Source organism: Fundulus heteroclitus, chromosome 3 (genome assembly GCF_011125445.2).
Source record: "Fundulus heteroclitus isolate FHET01 chromosome 3, MU-UCD_Fhet_4.1, whole genome shotgun sequence".
Taxonomy (NCBI): Eukaryota; Metazoa; Chordata; class Actinopteri; order Cyprinodontiformes; family Fundulidae; genus Fundulus; species Fundulus heteroclitus.
Genome location: NC_046363.1, coordinates 12,740,179 through 12,761,075, shown reverse-complemented (window position 1 = coordinate 12,761,075; position 20,897 = coordinate 12,740,179). Strand labels below are relative to the sequence as shown.

General features: G+C 39.4%; 2 protein-coding genes across 5 annotated transcripts; one reads left to right on the top strand and one right to left on the bottom strand.

Annotated features, from left to right (window-relative positions):
- Nucleotides 1-1,370: 1,370 nt before the first annotated feature.
- On the bottom strand, nt 1,371-17,233 carry trmt11 (tRNA methyltransferase 11 homolog). The gene is made up of 13 exons (XM_036130356.1): nt 17,108-17,233; nt 14,962-15,027; nt 14,727-14,800; nt 14,549-14,630; nt 14,373-14,465; nt 14,129-14,263; nt 12,181-12,337; nt 12,010-12,090; nt 11,733-11,897; nt 10,756-10,828; nt 10,488-10,622; nt 5,607-5,727; nt 1,371-1,654 (listed from the first exon to the last, which is right to left on the bottom strand). Exons 1-13 carry the CDS (start codon nt 17,183-17,185, stop codon nt 1,514-1,516), a joined length of 1,401 nt encoding a protein of 466 aa, XP_035986249.1. The 5' UTR covers nt 17,186-17,233; the 3' UTR covers nt 1,371-1,513.
- Nucleotides 16,499-20,335, top strand: si:dkey-29b11.3 (actin-binding Rho-activating protein-like). Of its 4 annotated transcripts, none has more exons than XM_036130442.1 (3): nt 16,499-16,851; nt 17,552-17,768; nt 18,515-20,335. In XM_036130442.1, exon 3 carries the CDS (start codon nt 18,533-18,535, stop codon nt 19,067-19,069), a length of 537 nt encoding a protein of 178 aa, XP_035986335.1. In that variant the 5' UTR covers nt 16,499-16,851; nt 17,552-17,768; nt 18,515-18,532; the 3' UTR covers nt 19,070-20,335. The 4 variants fall into 4 exon arrangements, 3 of the variants coding, with proteins under 3 accessions (XP_035986335.1, XP_035986354.1, XP_035986346.1); XR_004928986.1 differs by lacking the exon at nt 16,499-16,851 and having other exon boundaries at nt 17,300-17,768; nt 18,515-19,177; nt 20,093-20,335; XM_036130461.1 differs by lacking the exon at nt 16,499-16,851 and having other exon boundaries at nt 17,300-17,768; nt 18,515-18,836; nt 20,093-20,335.
- Nucleotides 20,336-20,897: the final 562 nt, after the last annotated feature.

Genomic DNA, 20,897 nt, shown 5'->3' with positions numbered 1-20,897 from the left:
GGACAACAAAAGGCCGCTGTGGGAACTGTAAACAGAGTGCGCCACAAACGATGGTGAGCCGGGTATCATGTGATGGCGCTTTGAACTCTCCCCATGAAGCCGGGTGAAGAAGGAAGCGTAGCGGAAAGGCAGAGGCCCACCCAATAAACAGAGCGACAGGGTAATGGATTCTAGGGTCTGCTCTGTCGCTCGGCAGCAATAAATAACGTGCCAGGCCGCGTGTAAATTGCGATAGGAAAACAACAAAAACGGCTCACTAAATGTAGAGGTGCACAGAGGAGGGGATGAACCCTAATTTAAGGTCTTGGCTGCATAGAAGGGGGTCTTTCTCACCTCGTATTTAGCGTCATACTTTCGCAATTAGTGTAGCTTTCTTTAAATAGTAAATAGTAAAAGGAGTGTGCATCTCCTTGAGGCAAGTTTATTTATATAGCATTTTTCAGTAACAAGATGATTCAAAGTGCTGTACATGAACAGCAAAACATTACAGATGAAAATGTTACACTGGAAAAGAAAAACATTACATTAACAAAGGAATACGCTAAGTAAATCCTTGACTAGACTTCTTTAGTTTCACTGGAACAAGCTCCAGCACTAACCATCAAAGCCTAATTGTTACTACTCCTACATTAACAAACACACAGAGAGCATAAAATCATCGTAGCTGCATAAAACCACAGTACTTAAAAGTTTCTATTAATAATAAGAAATAAATTAGGTAAATCCTTGGGGGTTTCTGATATAAAGTAATTTTATCCAACTTTTCTAAAGATAAAACTAGAATGACATTTTGTTTCATTGTAATAAGAATAAGTAAATACTTGACTACTTTTGTTGTAGTAGTTTTAGACTTCTTTGCTCTTAAGTCTTGAGATTTCCAAAAGGCTGCCAACATCTCTGAATCCAGCCTGATCAATGACTTTCAGAGGCTGTAATATCAAAAGGACACCTTACTGTAATCTTTTCAGTCTTCCTGTTTGCTGAAAGCCGTGCTCTCACACAGCCTGAATGCACCAGACATGTTGCAACATGTCCCAGAAAATTTCCTTTTAATTAGTTTCTTCTATCTCTGTGCTTCCTCTGCTTTTATTTTCAACACCTCAGTAACAATATCTACACCGAAGGGAGTTGTCTTCACCAGCGTGGGAGTGCCTTGATATGGTGAGTGTACGCGTCCGAAAAATACCTTTTTTTTAGTGTTTCTGAACAGTTGGTCAGAGGTTAGGGCTGAACGTGCGATACCTCTGTGCCTCTAACAAATATAGATGAAAGATGCTTTATTTATATAAAGATATTTTACAAGGCCTTGGAATTAAATACATTCTTTAATTACAGGCTAATAAAAAAAAAACACTTGGAAAGCTTTCAATTTTTTTTTTCCTTTTATTAGCAAAGTCGTACAAATAATAAGAAATTTTTTTAAGATCCACAAGAACAAACATTTAAAATGTTTTCTATTTTCTTTTTTGGAAAACTCAAAGGAATTGCTTGCTATTATAGAGCCCTTGTTTCTTCACTTTCCACTGACGTCTGTTTTTGGGTCGTCCTTGCCAGACCTTTTGTTTTGTCCACTGAAATACTTCTCTCTGAAGGCGTTGTGTCTCTGGTAGGGGCTCGCGCGGGGGTCTGAAAGATGAACCAGGCTGTCAAGTTCCTGTAAAAAGAAAAAAAAAAAACAATATTTGAGTTACTGTGCTTAACATGTAGAAGTTATGCCTAAGCCCCTGCAGCTACCTCACAAACATGTAGAAAAAAAGGGGGCAAAAAAAACGTGCGTAACAGGTGATCATTTGGTTTTTGCCTTAAAAAAATAAAGTTTGTATTGTTTGCCATGTTTACATACTAAATGCATGACTAAATTATATCAACTGTTTCCTCATAGTAAGACGTTTGTGTTGGCTGGAAGTTAGCTGCTGATCTGCCGAGGCATCGGGGGAGGAAGAGAGATGCTGGGAAGAGGAATAATGAGGTGAGTTGAGCTGGAAGTGCTGTAATATGTTTGCACCACCTCTCGTCTACATGCTGACACTGCCAAGCAACCTGGAAACATTTTCCACGATCATTCAGAGGAAGCAACCTCACCATGAACCCAAATTAAAAGGGCCCATATTATGCTCAATTTACAGTGCACAGTGTTGTTTTGGCAGTCCACAGAAAGCGTTTACCTGCTTTAATATTGGAGGGAAATAAAGGTTTGGGTGCTGCACATCTTCTCACCAATTCACAAACTGTTTGTTCTCAAGGGATAGTTCGCTGAGAAAAAAAAGATGTAACTTGATCTGTTTCTGCCTCCCTAATGCTCTATCTAGAGCACAGGTGTCAAACTCAAGGCCCGCGGGCCAAATCCGGCCCGTCAAGGTAAATTATCTGGCCCTCGAGAGCCAAAAAAAGGCATATATCCTTTTAAAGTGTATAAAGTGGCTAAAACTGTGCCTCCTGTAAGTGTAACAGTAAAAAAGGATCTTAATTGTACACATAAGACCTTTGAGCCCCATAGTCTCATAACCTTGTTGTTCTCAATATGCACGAAAGAGCTTAGAGGATTTGTTGTTGTATTTCCCAAAATATATTTAGAAATATATTTCTACAATATTTTGAAATTGTATTAACTTAAAATCTCAAAATTTGCTATATCAGTCTCTTAAACAACTACTGTGCTTCAGCTACATTATCACACTCTTGCATGTGGTAATAATATATTAAGGATAAAAAAACAGGACGTGAAAAGAGCAAGAAAAGATTGCTTTTGTTAATTTAAATAAGTTATTTCAGTATTCACTAGCGGTTTCCTATTATTGCCGATTCATGGCATCCTGCAGTCACTTTCAATGTGTGAAAGCAGCAGCGTGGCTACAGTACAGCCAGTAAAATAAAATTATGTTGAGAAAAGCAGTGGCTCTCTGTGTATAAAACTAGTAACCAGTAGGAATTAAGGGATCTGGGGGGGAAAAAAAAGAGCTAGTAATACTGTTGCTGTAGTATTAAACACAATACTGAGGAAAAGCTTTGATCCAAAGCAAGACATTGGAGAAAAGTAACGGTGAAGCAATCTGTCCTGTGGGACAGAAAAACATGGTCACAGTGACACAAGATATAGCAAACAAATCCCATAAACATTGAGCACATTAACAATATTGTAAAGAACTGTTTGATAAAGTAATTATAGTTTGAGTTTACATGCAGTCTCACTGCAGTACATACTCAGTCAAGTTGGAAGCACAGTTCAAAAACGGAGGAGTGAGGAAAATATGGATTTATTCAAACTTATATTGCCACTGTACTTTTGTACCAACAATAATGGCGTCACAGAAGCCCGATTTCCATCTATCCTACTCGGTTTGGCCCACCCGGCTTGGCTCCTCCCCGCTCGTTTTACTCTGCATGGTTTGTGTTAGCCCCCGTGCCCCCTGCCCCATGTCTTGTTTGCGACATTGACACTTTCTAGGAATTTGTGAGAAATGGTAAACAATAAGAAAATAAATCATTATAAATAAAAGAAAAAAAATACAAATAACGTTTTTAAGGATATAATTGTGACGGAATAATCGGGAGGTTTTTGAAACAGCTCATTTTAGACACCAACCAAACATTTACTTATTGCCAAAAATGAAATTTTGAATAATAGGTCCCCTTTAATGCATCTGAAGGAGCCACTTTTTGTGTCTTGTGTGAGATCCTAATTTAGCCACTAGGTTTACATTTGTGCAAGAAAATGTGGAGAACCTCAATTTATCATGGGGCGTTGGTGGGGGAAAAGACCACTCTTTGGATACATGCAAACAAGACTTGATTACAGAATGCGGGTTTAAATGTATTTTCATTATTGGGCTTTCAAATTCTGTTTGCCGAGGAAAATGCATAACAAATATATTCTGAAATATTGTCAGATTGTTGGAAGCCAATACAGTTTGCAATGCTAACGGTGCTAATAGCACTTATTGCTAATAAAAGTCGTTATAAATGTATAAACGGAAATAGTTCTGACTTTATTTCACCAAAGTAATCAGCTCTTATTTTACCGAGCTTTAAAGTGCAATTCTTGCCTCCAATAATGAATAATGATAACGTGTGATCGGAAGAAAAGCTGCAGCTACGTTTTGCCCCAAAGCCCTCCATATCAACAGTCTAAATTATAGAGTGGAAAATATCCGTTTTGGCACATATCTGTATTCAGATACAGAGATTACAATAAAACCTGACAAAAACAATGGATTTTATCATTTCTAAATCAAATAAGTGTTTTTCCATTTAGAAATGAAATGTTAAAAGCAATAAGGGCATGTAATTTATCATAGAAACACGGAATTGGTGCGGACAAATACACACACACACACACACACACACACACGTCAAACTAAAGGAAACATTTGCTTGGGAAACATCAAACTGGGAAGCCTGATTAAAGCGCGCAAATAGGAGTACTCTGAAACCCATTTGGAAAGAAAAAGAAAAATGCAACCTGAGACAGATACCAGTCAGATAACATCACACAACGTTGTGTTTGTGTGTGCATGATACACAGCGCCGTTTATGGGAGCAATTTTGTAGGTTTTGAAGTGGACTGGATGTCAGATCCAAAGATGGATTGTTTTCCATATGACGTGTGATTAAGCCATTTAGGGTTTGAGTATAAAAGAAATGAACCAATCACAGCCAGATGGTGAGGATTTACGGCAGACGGAAGTACAGAAACCATCACTTCCAGTGGGATGTCATGTAAAAACAAACACGCATACTACATATGCTTACTCGGAACATACTTACATGGTTACACATACATAACACTTTGCACACCATAAAATACAGTCAATGCATTAGGGAACAGGGTGGCACACACATGGTTTCACTTTACATCTATGTGTTGCCGTTCATGCACGTGCGCGCGCACACACACATATATATATATATATATATATATCAATATATATATATATATATATATATATATATATATATATATATATATATATATATATATATATATATATATATATCAATATAGATATCAAACATTTCTGCTGCTCACATGATGGTAATAAACAATAATTTGATCATTAAAAAAATAACAGAAAAACAATAATATGACTGCACTTCCAGTAAGAAAAAACGCAAAGTTAGTATCTAGCAGGTACCTCTGACGAACTTATGTGCTTCGAATCTGATTATTGAATTCAACTATTTAGTATTTTGTATGATCTTACTGATCCATCGTTTGATTTGACCGGGTGCTTGTCATTTCACACCTTCGCCATTTGAAAACTTTGCAGATGGGTCTAGTGCCAGATGTTTTCTACCAACAATTTAACATAATTTCCTATATTCTACTCCTAGTCCGCTGGATTGAAATGTAGTTTCATGGCTCCAATGAATGACAATTACCAAAGGGAGGTCATTTAAGTTATTTTAGTTTTACAAGGCTCATCATATGTCACATTCTGTTAGTCAATTAGTCCAAACGAGGGTTCAATATCAAAATGAAATGGAATGATTTGTAATACTGATGATTCATATTCTACTACCAGATTTTATTAGCAAAAACACTCCAGCTTTCCAGTTTACAGACTGATGTTTTTCTCTCAGCTCAGGTGCAATCCAGTAGCACTTACCTCTGGCTCCTTAATCTTCTCCATGGTGATTAGCCGCCGTGATATCTGGCTTGAGAGCGTCTGCTCACAGTTGCTGACGAGCCGAAGACAAGGATGAAGAGGAACCATCTCCTCGCAGTACCTGGAAAAGAGACAGTCAGTCACCAAGATGCTCATCATCAAATGAAAAGAGCAGAAACGCAAAAGTGGATCAATTTCAGAGGAAATTTCAGTGATGTCAATTAAAACTGGATGACTGGAAATGTTTGGGCTATCGGACTTTTATTAAAAGGATTTACTAAAGGCCTTATTTTCTCTGTGCTGCTCCCTTTCTCTAATAAACACCATCTGCTCTAGCGGTGCAGTGAGATCACGGCTCGTAAGCTTATGAAGGTTTTTCTGGGTGCAAAGAAGAAGGTGGAAAAAGTGAATCTGAGCTGACAGGTTGACTGCTCGTTCCATCATCACCGGGCCAGTCCATGTTCAGGCCTATTAACTGAGGATGATGTATGTGTTTGTGATGTGTGCGTATTTGTGTCAGTAGCACTTTCCCCACACCACCACCACCGGCGTAGCGACAGTCCCAACAACTCATAGCCAGGTTTCAACATCGCTGTTTGCCCTGTTGCCTTGGCCACATGTGGGACTCGCCAGTGATGGGATGTTTGGTCGCTGTGGGAACTGCTGGAGATGCAGCCAAAGGATAATTCTGCGCTGCCAGTCAGAAACAGTCAGCGTGGAGTGAAGAGTCCGACCTGTTTGGCTCGTGTTCTTGTTCAAGTGGAGGCAGGACAGGATTTTCCCTTTTTTTCTTTTCCCAGTCGAGCTTCTGGGCTCGCATAGCAATGACAGTGATTAAAAACAGTGTTGCTCAGAAGTTCTTCTCCACTCTAGCTCATTTGTTGCCATTCTGAAGATGAGACAACAACATGATCCTTTTGCTTATGTTTGAAAAGTAGCATGACATTAGGAAATCTTTAAAAGTGTCCCATTTACCATCATAGGCTTAACCAAAACCAAACCAATTGTTATCCAAAGAGATTTGCTGATTAACAGTTATGAATTATTTAAAGTTTGGTCACTGGCGGGTTTTCTCCTCCCATATTTAAATGACCTATCACACTGGACCAAGACACAACACTAAATATGACCAGAACTTACCGATCAGGGAGCTGCTAAAGGCATTGCACCTCACACTGACTACAACCACCTGCATCTTACCAACCAACAGAAATGGAGAATTTCACAATTTCTTAACCAAACAATATAGTGCCATTTTTAGGCTACGTGCGCAAATAGATCGATATGTGCTACCAGTGGATTGGGGCTCTCCATTGTAGAGGCGTGCACACACCTCCAAATTGCTCCAAATTGGCTGATTAACAGAAGACAGTTGGGACTTTTTGAGGCTGCAGTTAAAATGCAAACTCAAGGTGTCGAAAAGAAGCTCTGGCATCGTATTAAGCCATCAAGAAGCTGCAGAGTAAGAACTGCATGTAGTTGCTAATGGCATTTATAATACAACCCTGCATCCTCTCATGTTGCTGATCAACCTATTAAAGTCCAGAAAGTGTTTCTCCTCCACAGCTACGTTGAAACAGGTGACGGGGTAGAGAATACACCAAGATGTATAGATACATTTCTGAGACTGTGAGGAAACATCTCGGTGCAGATGTGATACCCATGTCAGCAGCATTATGGTAGGACAGCTGGAAGGAGCGGGGGAAAAAAACTCTTTGGCAAGTGCAGCAAGGCCATGATTACCTCCAAAGTAGAATTTGAAGATTTGCTGTTTTCTAGCCACGTTTCAACAGCATTCAAAGTCCTAGAGACTGAATGGCGGCGTTATCCGACGTGAAGGGGTCTTAAGCTATGACCTGTGTCCCAACTTTACAAAATATCTGTTAAAGGATTTGCTCCGCATGACTTCCAAGACCAAAAACGGGTAACCAAAAAAAAAATAAAAAAAGGATCTCAGCAATCAATCTTGCCTTCCTCCTAACAATGCACCATTTATATCTATGCTTTACTTGTTTATGTTGCAGTTGGGTAACTTTATGGCAGGGATGACTGATGCGACCTCATTCGTCTTTATCCTTTTCTCTCCTAGATTTATTTTTCAAGAGCGAGAGGGGAGGAGAGTCGGAGCAATTCAACACAGTCTAGACAGTCTACTGGTGAAATGACATCGTGTCACCTGTCATCACACACACACACACACACACACACACACACACACACACACACACACACACACACACACACACACACACACACACACACAGTTATAGATCCTTATTGTCCTGAAGCAGCCATACTTGCATATGTTGGTTGGCAGGCGACTGTAACCCGATAGGTTTCCCCCCGTAGAGCCCCAGATTAGGCCCGAGAGACAGGCTACGTCTGGGCTTACACACACAGACGCAAACATTCACAAAACACAAAGGTCAGCCTGCGGACCATAGAGACAGATAATTCATATATCTGCCTGGCCTCACATATTTATTTTGGCACAGAACCGGTACCCGTGGACTGATGGGATGACGTGCGGACATGATGGCACAAACATTAGCTCAAGTGCGAGACCACACACGCTCACGCATGTATAAAAATATCATAGGGGAAAGCAAAGTGCCGTTATGAGGGCCGCTGCATGTGCTCCCTGCCTCCTCCAAACTCTGAGCAAAAACTATGCGATGCCTGATTATCTCATCTCCTCCAGAACCTTGTAATCATTGCTCAGAAAGAACTGAGATTGCTTTTGTTCCCTAAGGGCTTTCCCTGCCCGTAAGGTCCATTGATGCTGCAGTCTGTTGTGGTTCGCACCTTTACAGCTGAACACCTGCACTTATTGCCTTCCTGCATCGCACAGAGCTTTTAACAATGATGGACTTTGTTTCAGAAGAGCCATCTTGCACTGGCAACCTATAAAGCAGCTCGGCTGTGTCAGTTGTGGTTTATGGAGACCCAGCTGTATTGCTGGAAACACCTCAACACACCTGTACATTATTTTCTACAAACACTATCATTTACGCAGGGGGTCACAAACAGCCAGTTGGAGAGTGATTGTGACTCCACTAAAGGGGACGCTGGGAAAACTAAAGAGGGAAAAGGTATAAAAAGCTCTTTGTGAAACAGGCTTACAGTGCTGTTTTAAAACATTATGTGATATTTGTATCTGCTTCAACCTATATTTGTATCTGCTTCAACCTAATGGGTAAAATGAACAGTGTATGCAAACTTTGTAGGCAACTGTCAAACGAGCGAGAATAAAGCAGTCCGATGTTATGGTATGAGACTGCCCCCTACTGGCTCAAGTTATTATTCTTTTTTAAAAACATCTCAGGTGAATGCTCCTCTTTTGAAGCTTGTAAATTATCATTTCAATATGGCTTCAAAAAGTAAGACTTGGTGTTGTTTAAAGCGCCCAGATGGTGCGAACACATGACAAAAAGAAACCTGCCTTTATGAAAGTCACTTTGTAAGCAGTTGAATTATATCATCACCAGGAAAAGATTTTCTCTCAGCTGTTCTGCTAAGTAACTTTGATTAATGCTGTTAATACATCAATCAATACGCAAATGGTCATTGATGAGTGAGAAATTAAGTTTTAGCATCATTTCACACATTACGATGTGAACAATTGTAAAAGGACACATGATGGTAAATTAAAGGGCACCACGGTTCCTCGGTGAACCGTTCCTCTGTCCATTCCTGCATATTTCAGGTTTTTATAGTCCTTTTCCCTACACATTGATCTGGTTTGTCTCACCAGGCCTCTGCTTGTTGTTTGTATTTTTCATTGCCCCCTGTTAGAGCTGGTGGTGTGGCTTGAAAAATTAAATTTCTGATTTACATTTTTTACTTCTTTATGAAGTGAGAAAGTAATTATTATTATTTTTTATTTTACCAAATCCAATTAATATTTTTTCCCTCCCTTTTCGTTTGATCAGTAACAAATTACATAAACTATTTAGAAAACATGCTTTTATTCCAATCGTCTCTTCTGGGAGTTGCCCTAAATTTAAAGTGCAGCCAAATACAAGCAGTGAAACATGTTTGTAGAACAAGACAAAAGGTCCTGCCGATGTAATCAATCAAAATATAACACAAAATGTTGTGTTATACAAAAATCACTTGGAAAACTTTAAAGTAACTTAAAAAAAATAAGTAGATGAATAAATTATAGAGCCTTTTCTTAGGGTCAAAAAGTTTCCTCTTTGAGGTATTATGACAATATATCTTCTTAAACATAAATTCAACATTACATGCTATTACCAAAACAATTTAACATTTAAGGACTGAAATAGTGCAAAGTTTGATGAAAGCCTAAGGGGTGTATTGGCAAAACAAAAATCCAGATTTTCCAAAAATGTAATCTTCAGAAATTGCAAATTCAGATTAATAGATTAAATCGATATATTGCCCATCCCTACTCTCCAGATCTTTTTTATGTAAAGGTTTATTTTGCCATTATTATGTGAAAATAGCGTTCTATAATAGTAATTATTATTATAATTATAATAATAATAATAGCCTTTATTTAACCAGTGAAAACCTCGTTGTGATCTGAAATCTCTTTTTCATGAGGGACCTAGGAAGACAGCGACACCATATAAAACAATCAGCATTTACTTTCATGCAGTGGCATTAATAGAGACTGATGATAGATTTTTTGCCTTTATGTGGATTATACCAGTGCTTTACAAGTCAATTTTGACTTTCCCCTTCCCTAAAAGAGTAACAGCAATTTTATATAAGCATTATTTTGCATCTGAGATACACACTGATTTCCACACAACAAGCAGCACAACCTTTGTTGCCAGAGAAGAGTTGGGCCTGGGAACTGAAATGCCTGCTAGTTGCTGTTGTTAGGGTCAGGGTTGATGAAGCTGTACTCACTCTGGCCTGCAGACTGGCAGCCAATAGACGAGCCTCCCACCCAAGACAAGGTGGTGGGCAGAGAAGTTTAACAGGTCAATAAAGATGTCACTCAGGTGGTACGCCTGTGAGACCGGTACATGGGACTCTGCGTATCTGTGCAAGAGGAAAAGGAAAACAAAGCTTTAGAAGTGGAATTAGAAGACTTTAAACTGAACTGCATTTTAACTAAGATGTTACATGAAATTTATTTTCTGTAAAAATAGCGCAGAATTTCAGTCTAACTTACGGGCCATCAGGGGATTTAGCAGCGTCCTTATGGGAGCCCGTTCTTCTCGTTGCCTCTCTAATACCGTATGGAGCTTAAAAAAAAACACATTTGAAAAAATGTTGGACGAGTTAATTTAAGAAATAAAAGGTAGGAATATGAATCTTAAGATGAGTTTTTGTTTTCTTTTTATTAGAAGAACATCATACACCATTTGTAAAGCCTATTTACTGTTATAGTTCTAAAACAACAGAATATCTACCTTTATAAAGAAGGAAATGTGGAAAAACAAAAAAATATGACAGACAACGGAAAAAGGTTCACCAAGTTTCCGATTTTCAGTTTTCCCGTTGAAAAATCAAATCAAAACTGCGATACATTTCCACCATAATTGCGATTTAATTTAGACTTTTCTCTGCATTAACCACAAGCAACAAAATTCCACTGTAGATACAGATGTTTGTAAACAAGGATTATTTAAAACAAGAATGTAACTGTGTTTATGAATCTGAATGTTAATATTCAATAGAGAATAGTTCAACAATTCTTGTTGAACATATAGTGCAAAGTGCAACCAACAAATAAGTGAGTTTGACCACTACTGAATGCTATGAAGAGACTCCTGAAAGTTTCTGGTAAAACAGTATGATTACATAAACTCTGAAACAAATAATAAAATTAGATTATCTCACTGCTGCAACTCTCTTCCCTTCCATGTGGAGGCAAACCCACTTTAAACACATTATCGACACCTAAATGTGTCTTAACCATTAATTGCTACATAACCAAAAATTGCAGACCTCTTCAATTTGGAAATTGCGGGGTTTTTTTTACAATTGCGATTATTGTAAATGTGATTAATAGTCCAGACCTACGTCAAACCTTTCCTCCCACTTGACATGTTTCATCCCATTCCTTCTGAGCTGGACTGAATAACAGCACATTTCAACATTCTGCCAACTTGTCTTGATATTTGAAAGAATGAACAGAGAACCTACGGTCAGTAATAATGGCGTCAAACAGAGCTGCATTCCTCCACACCGGCTTGGATGCGTCGGACACCATCACGTCAACATACATGTTCTCTGTTCCGTACTGCCGTAGGTTGGCTCGGATGTTCTCATCGGGACCTCGCCATTTCTGGTTTTTGCGACTGGACCGACCTACGGCACGAGACGAAGGCCCCACCAGCACGGTTCAAACGTAACATTTCCGACAGCAGACACTCTCTCACAAAACAAGCCGCAGCAACTGTAGCTGGGAGACGAGTCGTACCTTTTCCGTGAATGGTGTTGTAATCAATGTCTGTTCCACACACGTACGCTCCAAAATGAGAACAGGATACCAAAAGGCTCCCTAAGACCGAATGAGAGACACGATGAAAACCCCTTTTCTGATGTAGTCACAATCCGAAGCTGGTAATGTCTACATCTGAGAAGAACCTACCCGTGCCTACAAATGGGTCGAAAACGAGGTCGTTCTCCTTGACCATCGCATGGTTGGCCATGAGGAATGACAGGCCGGCATCCATGCTGGTGTTGCCGATGAAATGCCTGTTCTTCACACTGTAGGAGCGAATCAGTTCCCGCTGACCGTCTGCTATCTGGGGTGAGAGTATAAAGATCAAATCACATTACCACTGTTCTTTGTTTAATGCAAAACAAAGTAGCTTAATCTACAGCACCTTCCAAAAGACTACATGCCCCTGGGTTTTTTTTTTTCTTCCTAATTTTACACTTTGCAACCTCATACTTAAATATATTTTACTGGGATTTATTCTCATGGACCAAAGAAGCAGTAGTGCATAGTTTTGAGGCAAAAAGATAACTTTTAAAAAACAAACAAAAAAGCAACTTTCCCCAAAACTAAACATTTAGGTCTACATAAAAAAAATTAAAAAAAATTAAACAAAACAAAAACAACACTGCATACCAGCCTGAACACAACATCTCCACAGTGCAACACGGTGGCGGCAGCATGATGCTGCGATGGTACTTTTTTCTTCAGTAGGGACAAGAAAGCTAGCTGGAGTTGATGTGAAGATGGATGGAGGTACATAAAGGGCAACAGCAAAAGAAAACCTGCTCGACACGTCTAAAGAGCTTGAGGTTGGAGTTGAGATTTGGCTTCCAGCAAGACGACATCTCTAATCATGCAGCCACATCACGATGGTTTAGATCAAAGCATATCCATGTAAGAATGACTCCGTCAAGCTCCATACATGAATACAGTAAGGAATCTGTGGTAGGACCGCTTGACCAATCTGACCAAGCTTGAGCTATTTTGCAAAGAAGATAGAGAGAAACTTCAGTCCTTAGATATACAAAGATGGCAGAGACATTCCCCTAAAGACTAGCAGCTTTAACTGCAGTGAAAGACGTGGTTCCTAGAGTCTCTAAAAGTAGAATGGGAGGCAGATCCTTTAGCTATCAGGCTCCTCTCCTGTGGAACCAACTCCCAGTTTTGGTCCATGAGGCAGACACCCTGTCTACTTTTAAGACTAATGTTAAAACTTTCCTTTTTGACAAAGCTTACAACTAGAGTGGCTCATGTTACTCTGAGCTACTTTTATAGTTTTACTGCTATAGGCTTAGGCTACTGAAGGATATCAGGATCTAATTTTCTCACTCTATAGAGTTCTACTGTTCTTCAATTATGCATTATGTGTTGTCATTTCTGCTTTAACTTTCTGTTCTCTCTCTTTTAGCTTCATAGTAGGTACACCTGGTCTGGCGTTCTGTTAACTGTGACATCATCCAGAGAAGACGGCTCACCCACTACTACCATCTAATGTAGAACAGATTACTAGATCAATGTGTGCTTCTGTGCTTTTTGTTTCTCTTGTTGTGTCTCTGCTCTGTCTTCTGTAACCCCCAGTCAGTCGAGGCAGATGACTGTTCATACTGAGCCTGGTTCTGCCGGAGGTTTTCCTTCCCGTTAATGGGGAGTTTTTCTTCCCACTGTCGCTTCATGCTTGCTCTGTATGAGGGATTGCAGCAAAGCCATGTACAATGCAGATGACTCTTCCTGTGGCTCTACGGTTCCCCAGGAGTGAATGCTGCTTGTCGGGACTTTGATGCAATCAACTGGTTTCCTTATATAGGACATTTTTGACCAATCTGTATAATCTGACCCAATCTGTATAATATGACTGAACTTGATTTTGTAAAGTGCCTTGAGATGACATGTTTCATGATTTGGCGCAATATAAATAAAATTGAATTGAATTGAATTTAAAGGATCTGAACACAATTGTTTGCCATACTTTTCAGATTTGAAAAAAAAAAAAAAGTAAAACCTTTTCCTTCCACTAAAGAATCTTGCAGCGAAGTCTTTTGGTTGCAAGGTGACAAGAGGTAAGGAACAGATATTTTGAAGAGGCACTAAATCTCACCCATCTGCAAAAGTAGATGTAGTTTGGATGCTCAGGGATGTTGTTGGGGTCTGTGCCATAATCCTCCAACAAACAGAAGATGTGCTGAGGGTTCTTCAAGCTCACCGTGCCTTCAAAGGGAAGATAATCCAACGCCTGGTGAACAGAGCGACAGAAACATGATGTCAAAACACTCAGATGAAACTACCGGTCAAAGTCTAAGCAAACCCTTCATTTCAACTTACGCACATGTTTAAATACTCACATCAATCTTTTTGATTCTGTCTTCAAACAACAATGTTTTATTGAAAGTGTAGACGTTTATTCTGTAGGAAGAGCCTTTCTGCATGTATGGACTCTGTAGGGAAATAATGGAGGATAAAGGAGATTAGAAGTAGAGCGGCTGAAGGTAAACCACGCTCGTTATCAAAGCTAACATACCATTTTCTCTTGTGGGTATTTTAACAGGGATGTTCTAAGTTCACTGTGTGTTCTTCCATGGCCCCAGAGCTCAAAAGCAGACCTGGAAGGACAAGGTGGGGGTCACAGTTTGATTTTCTCAATATAGATATTAAGACATTAAGTTCTAATATTAAAATATTAGAACTAACACACTTACTTTGCACAAACAGATCTGGCCATAACGGTGCAAACATCTTCCTCTGACAAACGGTCCAAGCACCAGAAAGGAGACTAAAAAGAGCAAGCAGAAAGAAGTGCGTTGACCCCCAAAGGAAGTAGGGTGAACAGAAAATAAGGTATTCTAATCTAAATGCCGTCAAACCATCTGTTGACTCGCAAAACGTTCGGCACAGAGGATGAGAAAGATCAGAGTGCACGTGTTGACTTCTGACCTGTTCTTTGAAGTTTTCACAAGGATGGAATGGTTTCGATCGGAGAGCCAGCAGAGCCTTGATTTCCTATAAGAATCAGGAGATACATGAAGAAAACGGAAGGAGGCTGTTGCTTTAATGGAAATCATCATATGCAAACAACTAAAAACGGAAAACATGATGAAAAGAAAAGACACTGAATAAATTCCCTGTGGTTGGTACAATCTGGCCAATTGCGGAACATCCTGGAAGCAATCATTGGCAGGTGACCTTCAACGAACCTCTAACCTACATGAAGCTCACTGACCTTCCTCCATTTCCCATCAGACAGATTCCTCATCACTAACATAAAAAATAATAACGTCAGAGAAAGCTGGGTGGTAACCTTCTGGGAACATTCCTGGCTCTCTAAAGGTTACACTGGGAAAGCTGAAGATAAGCTTCAGGAAATGTTTTGGGAATGTCTGCTAATGTTTCTCTAGGGTTACTGCTAAAAAAAAAAAAAAAAAAAAAAAAAAGAAGTTCAACCCTCAGGGAATGTTCCCCAAAGATGCCCTAAAATCTACCTCATACAAGCTGTAGATAACCTTCAGGAAACTTTTAGGCATAGTTCTGTAAAGCTGCTCGAAAGCCGACATTGAATAAAAGTTCCCTGATCGCTATCTATTATGTTTCTGAATGACGGTGAAAGTTGCCGTTGACCTTCAGGAAATGTTTCCTGGGTGTGAAATCTTAACTCCTGAGTTCACATTTAGGGAAACGTCCCCTAAAGTGTCTCCGAAGGTCACATTGTAAATGCTGTAGAGTGGGAACGTTTACATTGTACATGTTGCAAAGAAACTTCAAGGAAGCTTCATGGATCTTTTCTTGAAACCGCTTTAAAGGACACAATAAAGTTGTACGCACAGATGGGTAGTAACTAGTTACATTTACTCAGTTACTTTTCCTAGAGTAACCTTTTGAACAAAATGTACTTTTAGGAGTGGTTTTACTGCACTGTACTTTTTACTGGAGTCATATTATTACTCAAGTATCACTACTCTTACTTGAGTTAAACTTCTGGCTACTCTACTTACTGTGAGTAACGTCATGAATAAAGAACAGACTTGTTTGAACCTAAAATGCTCCAGAGAAACAAAAACCTAGAGTTTATGTGAAAGTGAGACTTCTTATTTCTACACAAGCTTTGTTATTTTAATGTTATTTTCTAGCTGCTGAGCTAATTGAGCCGTTTGGAGGTCAAATGAATGTACAGAAAACAGCAGATATTGTTCATGGAAGTACTTTGCAGTTCCAACATACTGTATATACATTAACTGTAAGTAGTACTTTCAAGTTTAATATTGAAAAATATTTAGAAATGTTTCTTCTGCCTGAATCTGTTATTTTTGTACTTGTTATCCTTTGTATATATTTTTTTAATTTCTGTCTTTTGAAATACCAGAATTTGCACATAACCTTTTTGTCTGTCCGATTACATAATTTTTAAATATTAAATCATCAGCTGTTGTGATTAGTTACTCAATACTTGAGTAGCCTTCTCACTGAATACTTTTTTACTCTTGAGTAATTTCTTGGCTGACTGCTTTTTACTTTTACTTGAGTAAAAGTATGTGTGATTCTGGTTGTGTGTTACCTTCAAGGAACCTTAAGAGGTATTATCCTGGAGGTTGTTTTAAAGTTATACCAGGGAAGTCCCTGAATGTTAGATCATCTTTAACCTTAGCAGAACTTCAAGGGGATGTTTCCAAGATGTCAATCTAGACTGGGCGACCTTTAGAGCGCCTTCCGGTAGTTTGAAGGTCCCAGCAGTGACTAGGTTCACCGGAACAGGTGTAAAAGGATATCTTAAAGAGATAGCAACGCAATTACATCATTGTTTTTATTTCTACCTCGCACTGGCATTAATAGGTATGTTATGTGTATGGAAAGGATATGTTTCGATCATGCATGAGTGGATTCTCCTCACATGTGGAGATCAAGAAGAAGAACTATGAAAGTGTTGTTATCTCGTGTCAATTCTGTCTTAAATCAGCAGCTCAGACCTGTTTAGATTAGCATCAGGCTATCCTTTTACAACAAGAGCGGAGGCGTTTCTACTGAAACAACCTTTAAAGATTAAACACCGAAAGTTAACAAGACAATGAGGAAATTGCTTTCACGTTACCGGTAGCCTAAACTCCAGATTATCATGAGCAAGATGGAATAGGTATTGGAAGCATGATCTGCTACCGGAGGCGGCCATGACGGGTGCGCATTCAAAACAAGTCCGGCTATTTACCGGAACATGCACACAAAGGTACCGCTTGAAGGCAGCGTAACCATAAAATGGCAGAAATATGTGTGCTCAGTTCTTGATGATAAACTGACTAATATATACAATGTGACTCTGTTTTAGTTCTACATTTTAATGAATATCATCATTTGCCCCATTATAAACAACAGACTGTCATTCCCTTTTTTCACTATACTGATACTATATGCCAAGTTTTGTAATCTCTAATTAAGAAATGAAGTGTACGGAACTTTTACTGGTTTAATAGAGCGGGATGAACTCTCTCCTTCATATGCTACTTTAATCTGCTTTACTTCATGAACACCAACGGATAAGACGCCCTTTGCGCAGCGGCCTGTGATTGGCTGCCCGGGCGTGTCCTCCTCCCCATTGGCCCACGCAGGTGTCCGTCAGATGGGTTTGCGTGTGGATCTGAAGGCATCCGCTCTGCTGCGACTGTCAGCAAAACTGCAGCCTGAATGAACCGCATCATGCGAAGAAGCTGGAAGCACTGAAGTTTGGCCATTTGTGGAAAACCTGTGCTGCCAGTCAGGTGAGGTCTGAATCTGTCATTTGAAAGTTGGATTATCAACTCTGAACTTTTGAAAGACTGAAAAACATTGTTTATTTTGATGTTTGTTTGTTTGTATTTCTTTTTGAAAAGGAACAGCGATCAATTATTTTATTTTATTTTATTTAGTTTATTATTGATTCTAGTTTCTGCTGGATCACACTATATTTAATTTTATTAACTTGTCATGTGAGCTTTGCTGGGCAGGTTGAACCTTCCTGAGGTAATCATAAAATTGCAGGCACTAAAAATGTTTTAATTACACACAATCTGTCTCCATGTTTGACATTTTATCAGACTAAAGTCATACAATTTAAGTTCCCTAAAAATGACCGACCTTTTGTGTGTTTGCTGAAGGACAGATTCTTTGAGATTTCTCATTTCTTTCTTCAAATCGAGAAGTTTAAACACACATTATTCACATATATTCAGTATTTGTTAGCATTGCCTTCAAACTGTATGGCATGAGTCAAATATTTTGGATGCCTTCCACAAGCTTCTCACAATAGTTTGCTAGAATTTTTACCCATTTCTCTTGAATGAACTGGAGTAATTTGGTCAGGTTTGTAGGCCACCATGCTTATATTCACCTTTACAGCACTATAAAATGTCCATTTGGCCGAGATGATGGCCATTCCAAAGTATAAGCTTCGTTTTCCTTAAGGCTCTTTGTAAATTGTTTTGAAATATCTTTTGACATTGTAAGGTTGCTGTCTTCCTCTATTCAGAAATGACGGGAGCAGATAATGGGGACAAACAGCCAGAGGAGCGCCTTCAAAACTGAGGTTGATGTCAACACTCCTGCTCAATGTGACGACGACAGCGCGATCCCCGTCGTTTCGGTCAAAGGCCTCAAAGAAAACTGGCAGAAGTGGTCCAGTGAGCACCAGGAGTACCAGAAGCTCAACCCCTTCAGTCATGACACCAGGCAGAGGGTGGTGGCCCCTCAGAGGGGACAGGAGGATTACGGGAGACCTCAGCAGGGGTCTCTGACTGAGAAACGTGGGAAGGAGGCTCACACTCACATCAGCAGAGAGGTCCAGAAACTGTGTGAGGTGATAAGGAACATTGGGGAAGAGAAAGAGAGGGATGTGGACGAACATGACAGCCACCGAAAAGTGATCACGGTTGAATTTGGGAAACTTTTTGAGCATTATGTGACGATCTCGAATACCCTAGTGGGGATTCTTCTACGGGCCAGAAAACAGGGACTGGTGGACTTCAAAGGGGAGATGCTGTGGCAAGGAAAGGATGATAACGTAGTCATCACTTTGTTGGAATAACCAGATATTTGGATCTGTGTGGATGCCTTGACTATTGCAACTACACACTGTAGAGAACAAGTGAAAAAAATCAAGTGATCCTCCCTCCACCACCACGCTTGACAGCCGGTATGAAGCACTATTCCCAGATTTGTATTAAGAAATTGTCTCATAAAATATTCTTTCCTTCACCCAGCCACAAACAACCAGGCTTACGTTACATCTAAAATAGTACAACTAGCTTCAAAAGGAGGAAACCTACAATATTTTTTTTTATTCTAAAAGAAACTGGACATACAATGTGCATGAGAAACCAGACTGAAAAAGCTCCCACTCAATTCAATTTAATTAAATTCAATTTTAAGAAAGAAAAAAACAGTATACCCGTTCACAATCTGGTGATCTTCCAAAACTTCCAAAACAAGCGTTCCCAAATGTTCCCTAAACACCCTTATTACAGGATATCAGCTGACAATAATGAAGGACGACACTTTGTAAAGTTTTTGGGGGGCACGAAAAGTACAGCTTGAAGCTATAATTTGAAATAACTTTTCCAAATGTCAGTTTCTCACATTGTTCAGGAGTGATTTTGTCCCACCACAGCAATCCAGTCTAATTGGGTCGGGACTTTGACTGGGCCGTTGCAACACCTTGATTCTCTTCAACTTCCAGCTGTCAGGGAAATGTTCTCACATTTGACTCTAGAATACTTTGGTATAAAAGGGAATTCATGGTCAACCTGATGATGACCAGGTGTACTGGCCGTCAAAACTCATCACCCATCCACCCACCGCAATGCTTGTCAGCTGCTGTGAGCAAGTGATTCCTTTCTAAAAGCAGCAGGATTAACTGTTTTTCCCATAACTACATTTGTTTAAGGTTTTTCACCAGCATTTGCTCTGCCTTTGGTTAATAAAAAAAAAACATGTTTTGTTCAATGATTAAATCTTCAAGATGCTGCTTGTTGCTGCGAGTAATGTGAAAGAGGAACATACAGACCATCTGCTGCGTTAAAGTCTGCTTCTTTTTGTTGCACATTTACAGCAGATGAATGAGCAGCTAAAGTCAGAGGCGTAGACGGGACTGAACCGACGCCAAAGGGAACACAAAGCCGGCCTGTGACAGACAATATGGTGCTATAGGATGAACCTGATCCGACTTGGCTGGGTGCCTCACACTATGTATTTATTACACAGCTACTTCGTAGTTACGCCGTCGTGACAATTAAGTTGGTCTGTATCTGTACCACACTAAGATGTAAAGTGAAATAAAATTGCTTTGAACGTGTGACACCATGAAAGACGACATTATTTACCAGAAACACAGTACTAGGTAGTCATGGCCACATGTTTTGTGACTGAAATATAGTTTTTTTCCCCCCAGACATTAATGTTTCACTGTTGTTAAGATTGTTTTGGCAGCCAGTTCTGTAATATATTGTCATCCAATAATAAGCATCTCAGAAGTTTTAAAGGCTTAGGTTGAAGGAAGGTAGTGTTGCCCTTTTCCTCTCCAGGTAGTTTTTCTTCCAGATGTCCCAAATAGTCTGAAGGGGGCTTTGCTGGTGAAAGTAGTCACTCAATGCAAAATCGTTACAGTAAAAGACTAAAGCAGTAACATTAGGTGGAAAAAAAGAATATCAGTCTGAAAATATTTGGCCACTGCATCCATTTTGGAATTTATGACAATGCAAACTAAAAAACATTTTTGTTACACAATTAACCAGTATCTACATATCAGGGAGTTATCTGACAGAAGAAGCCACAGGATGATAAATGCTGACTTCAGATCCTCTAAGCTCTGACTGGTGGTGATTGAATTGAACACACTGAAGTATTAAAAAAAAGAA

Excerpts from the sequence above, each read along its gene's own strand:
- trmt11 (XM_036130356.1), bottom strand. The coding sequence starts at position 17,185 with ATGGCCGCCTCCGGTAGCAGATCATGCTTCCAATACCTATTCCATCTT. Across the intron at positions 14,631-14,726 it reads GCCAGATCTGTTTGTGCAAA|GTCTGCTTTTGAGCTCTGGG; the intron begins GTAAGTGTGTTA and ends TTGTCCTTCCAG. Across the intron at positions 14,466-14,548 it reads AATACCCACAAGAGAAAATG|AGTCCATACATGCAGAAAGG; the intron begins GTATGTTAGCTT and ends ATTTCCCTACAG.
- si:dkey-29b11.3 (XM_036130442.1), top strand. The coding sequence starts at position 18,533 with ATGGGGACAAACAGCCAGAGGAGCGCCTTCAAAACTGAGGTTGATGTC.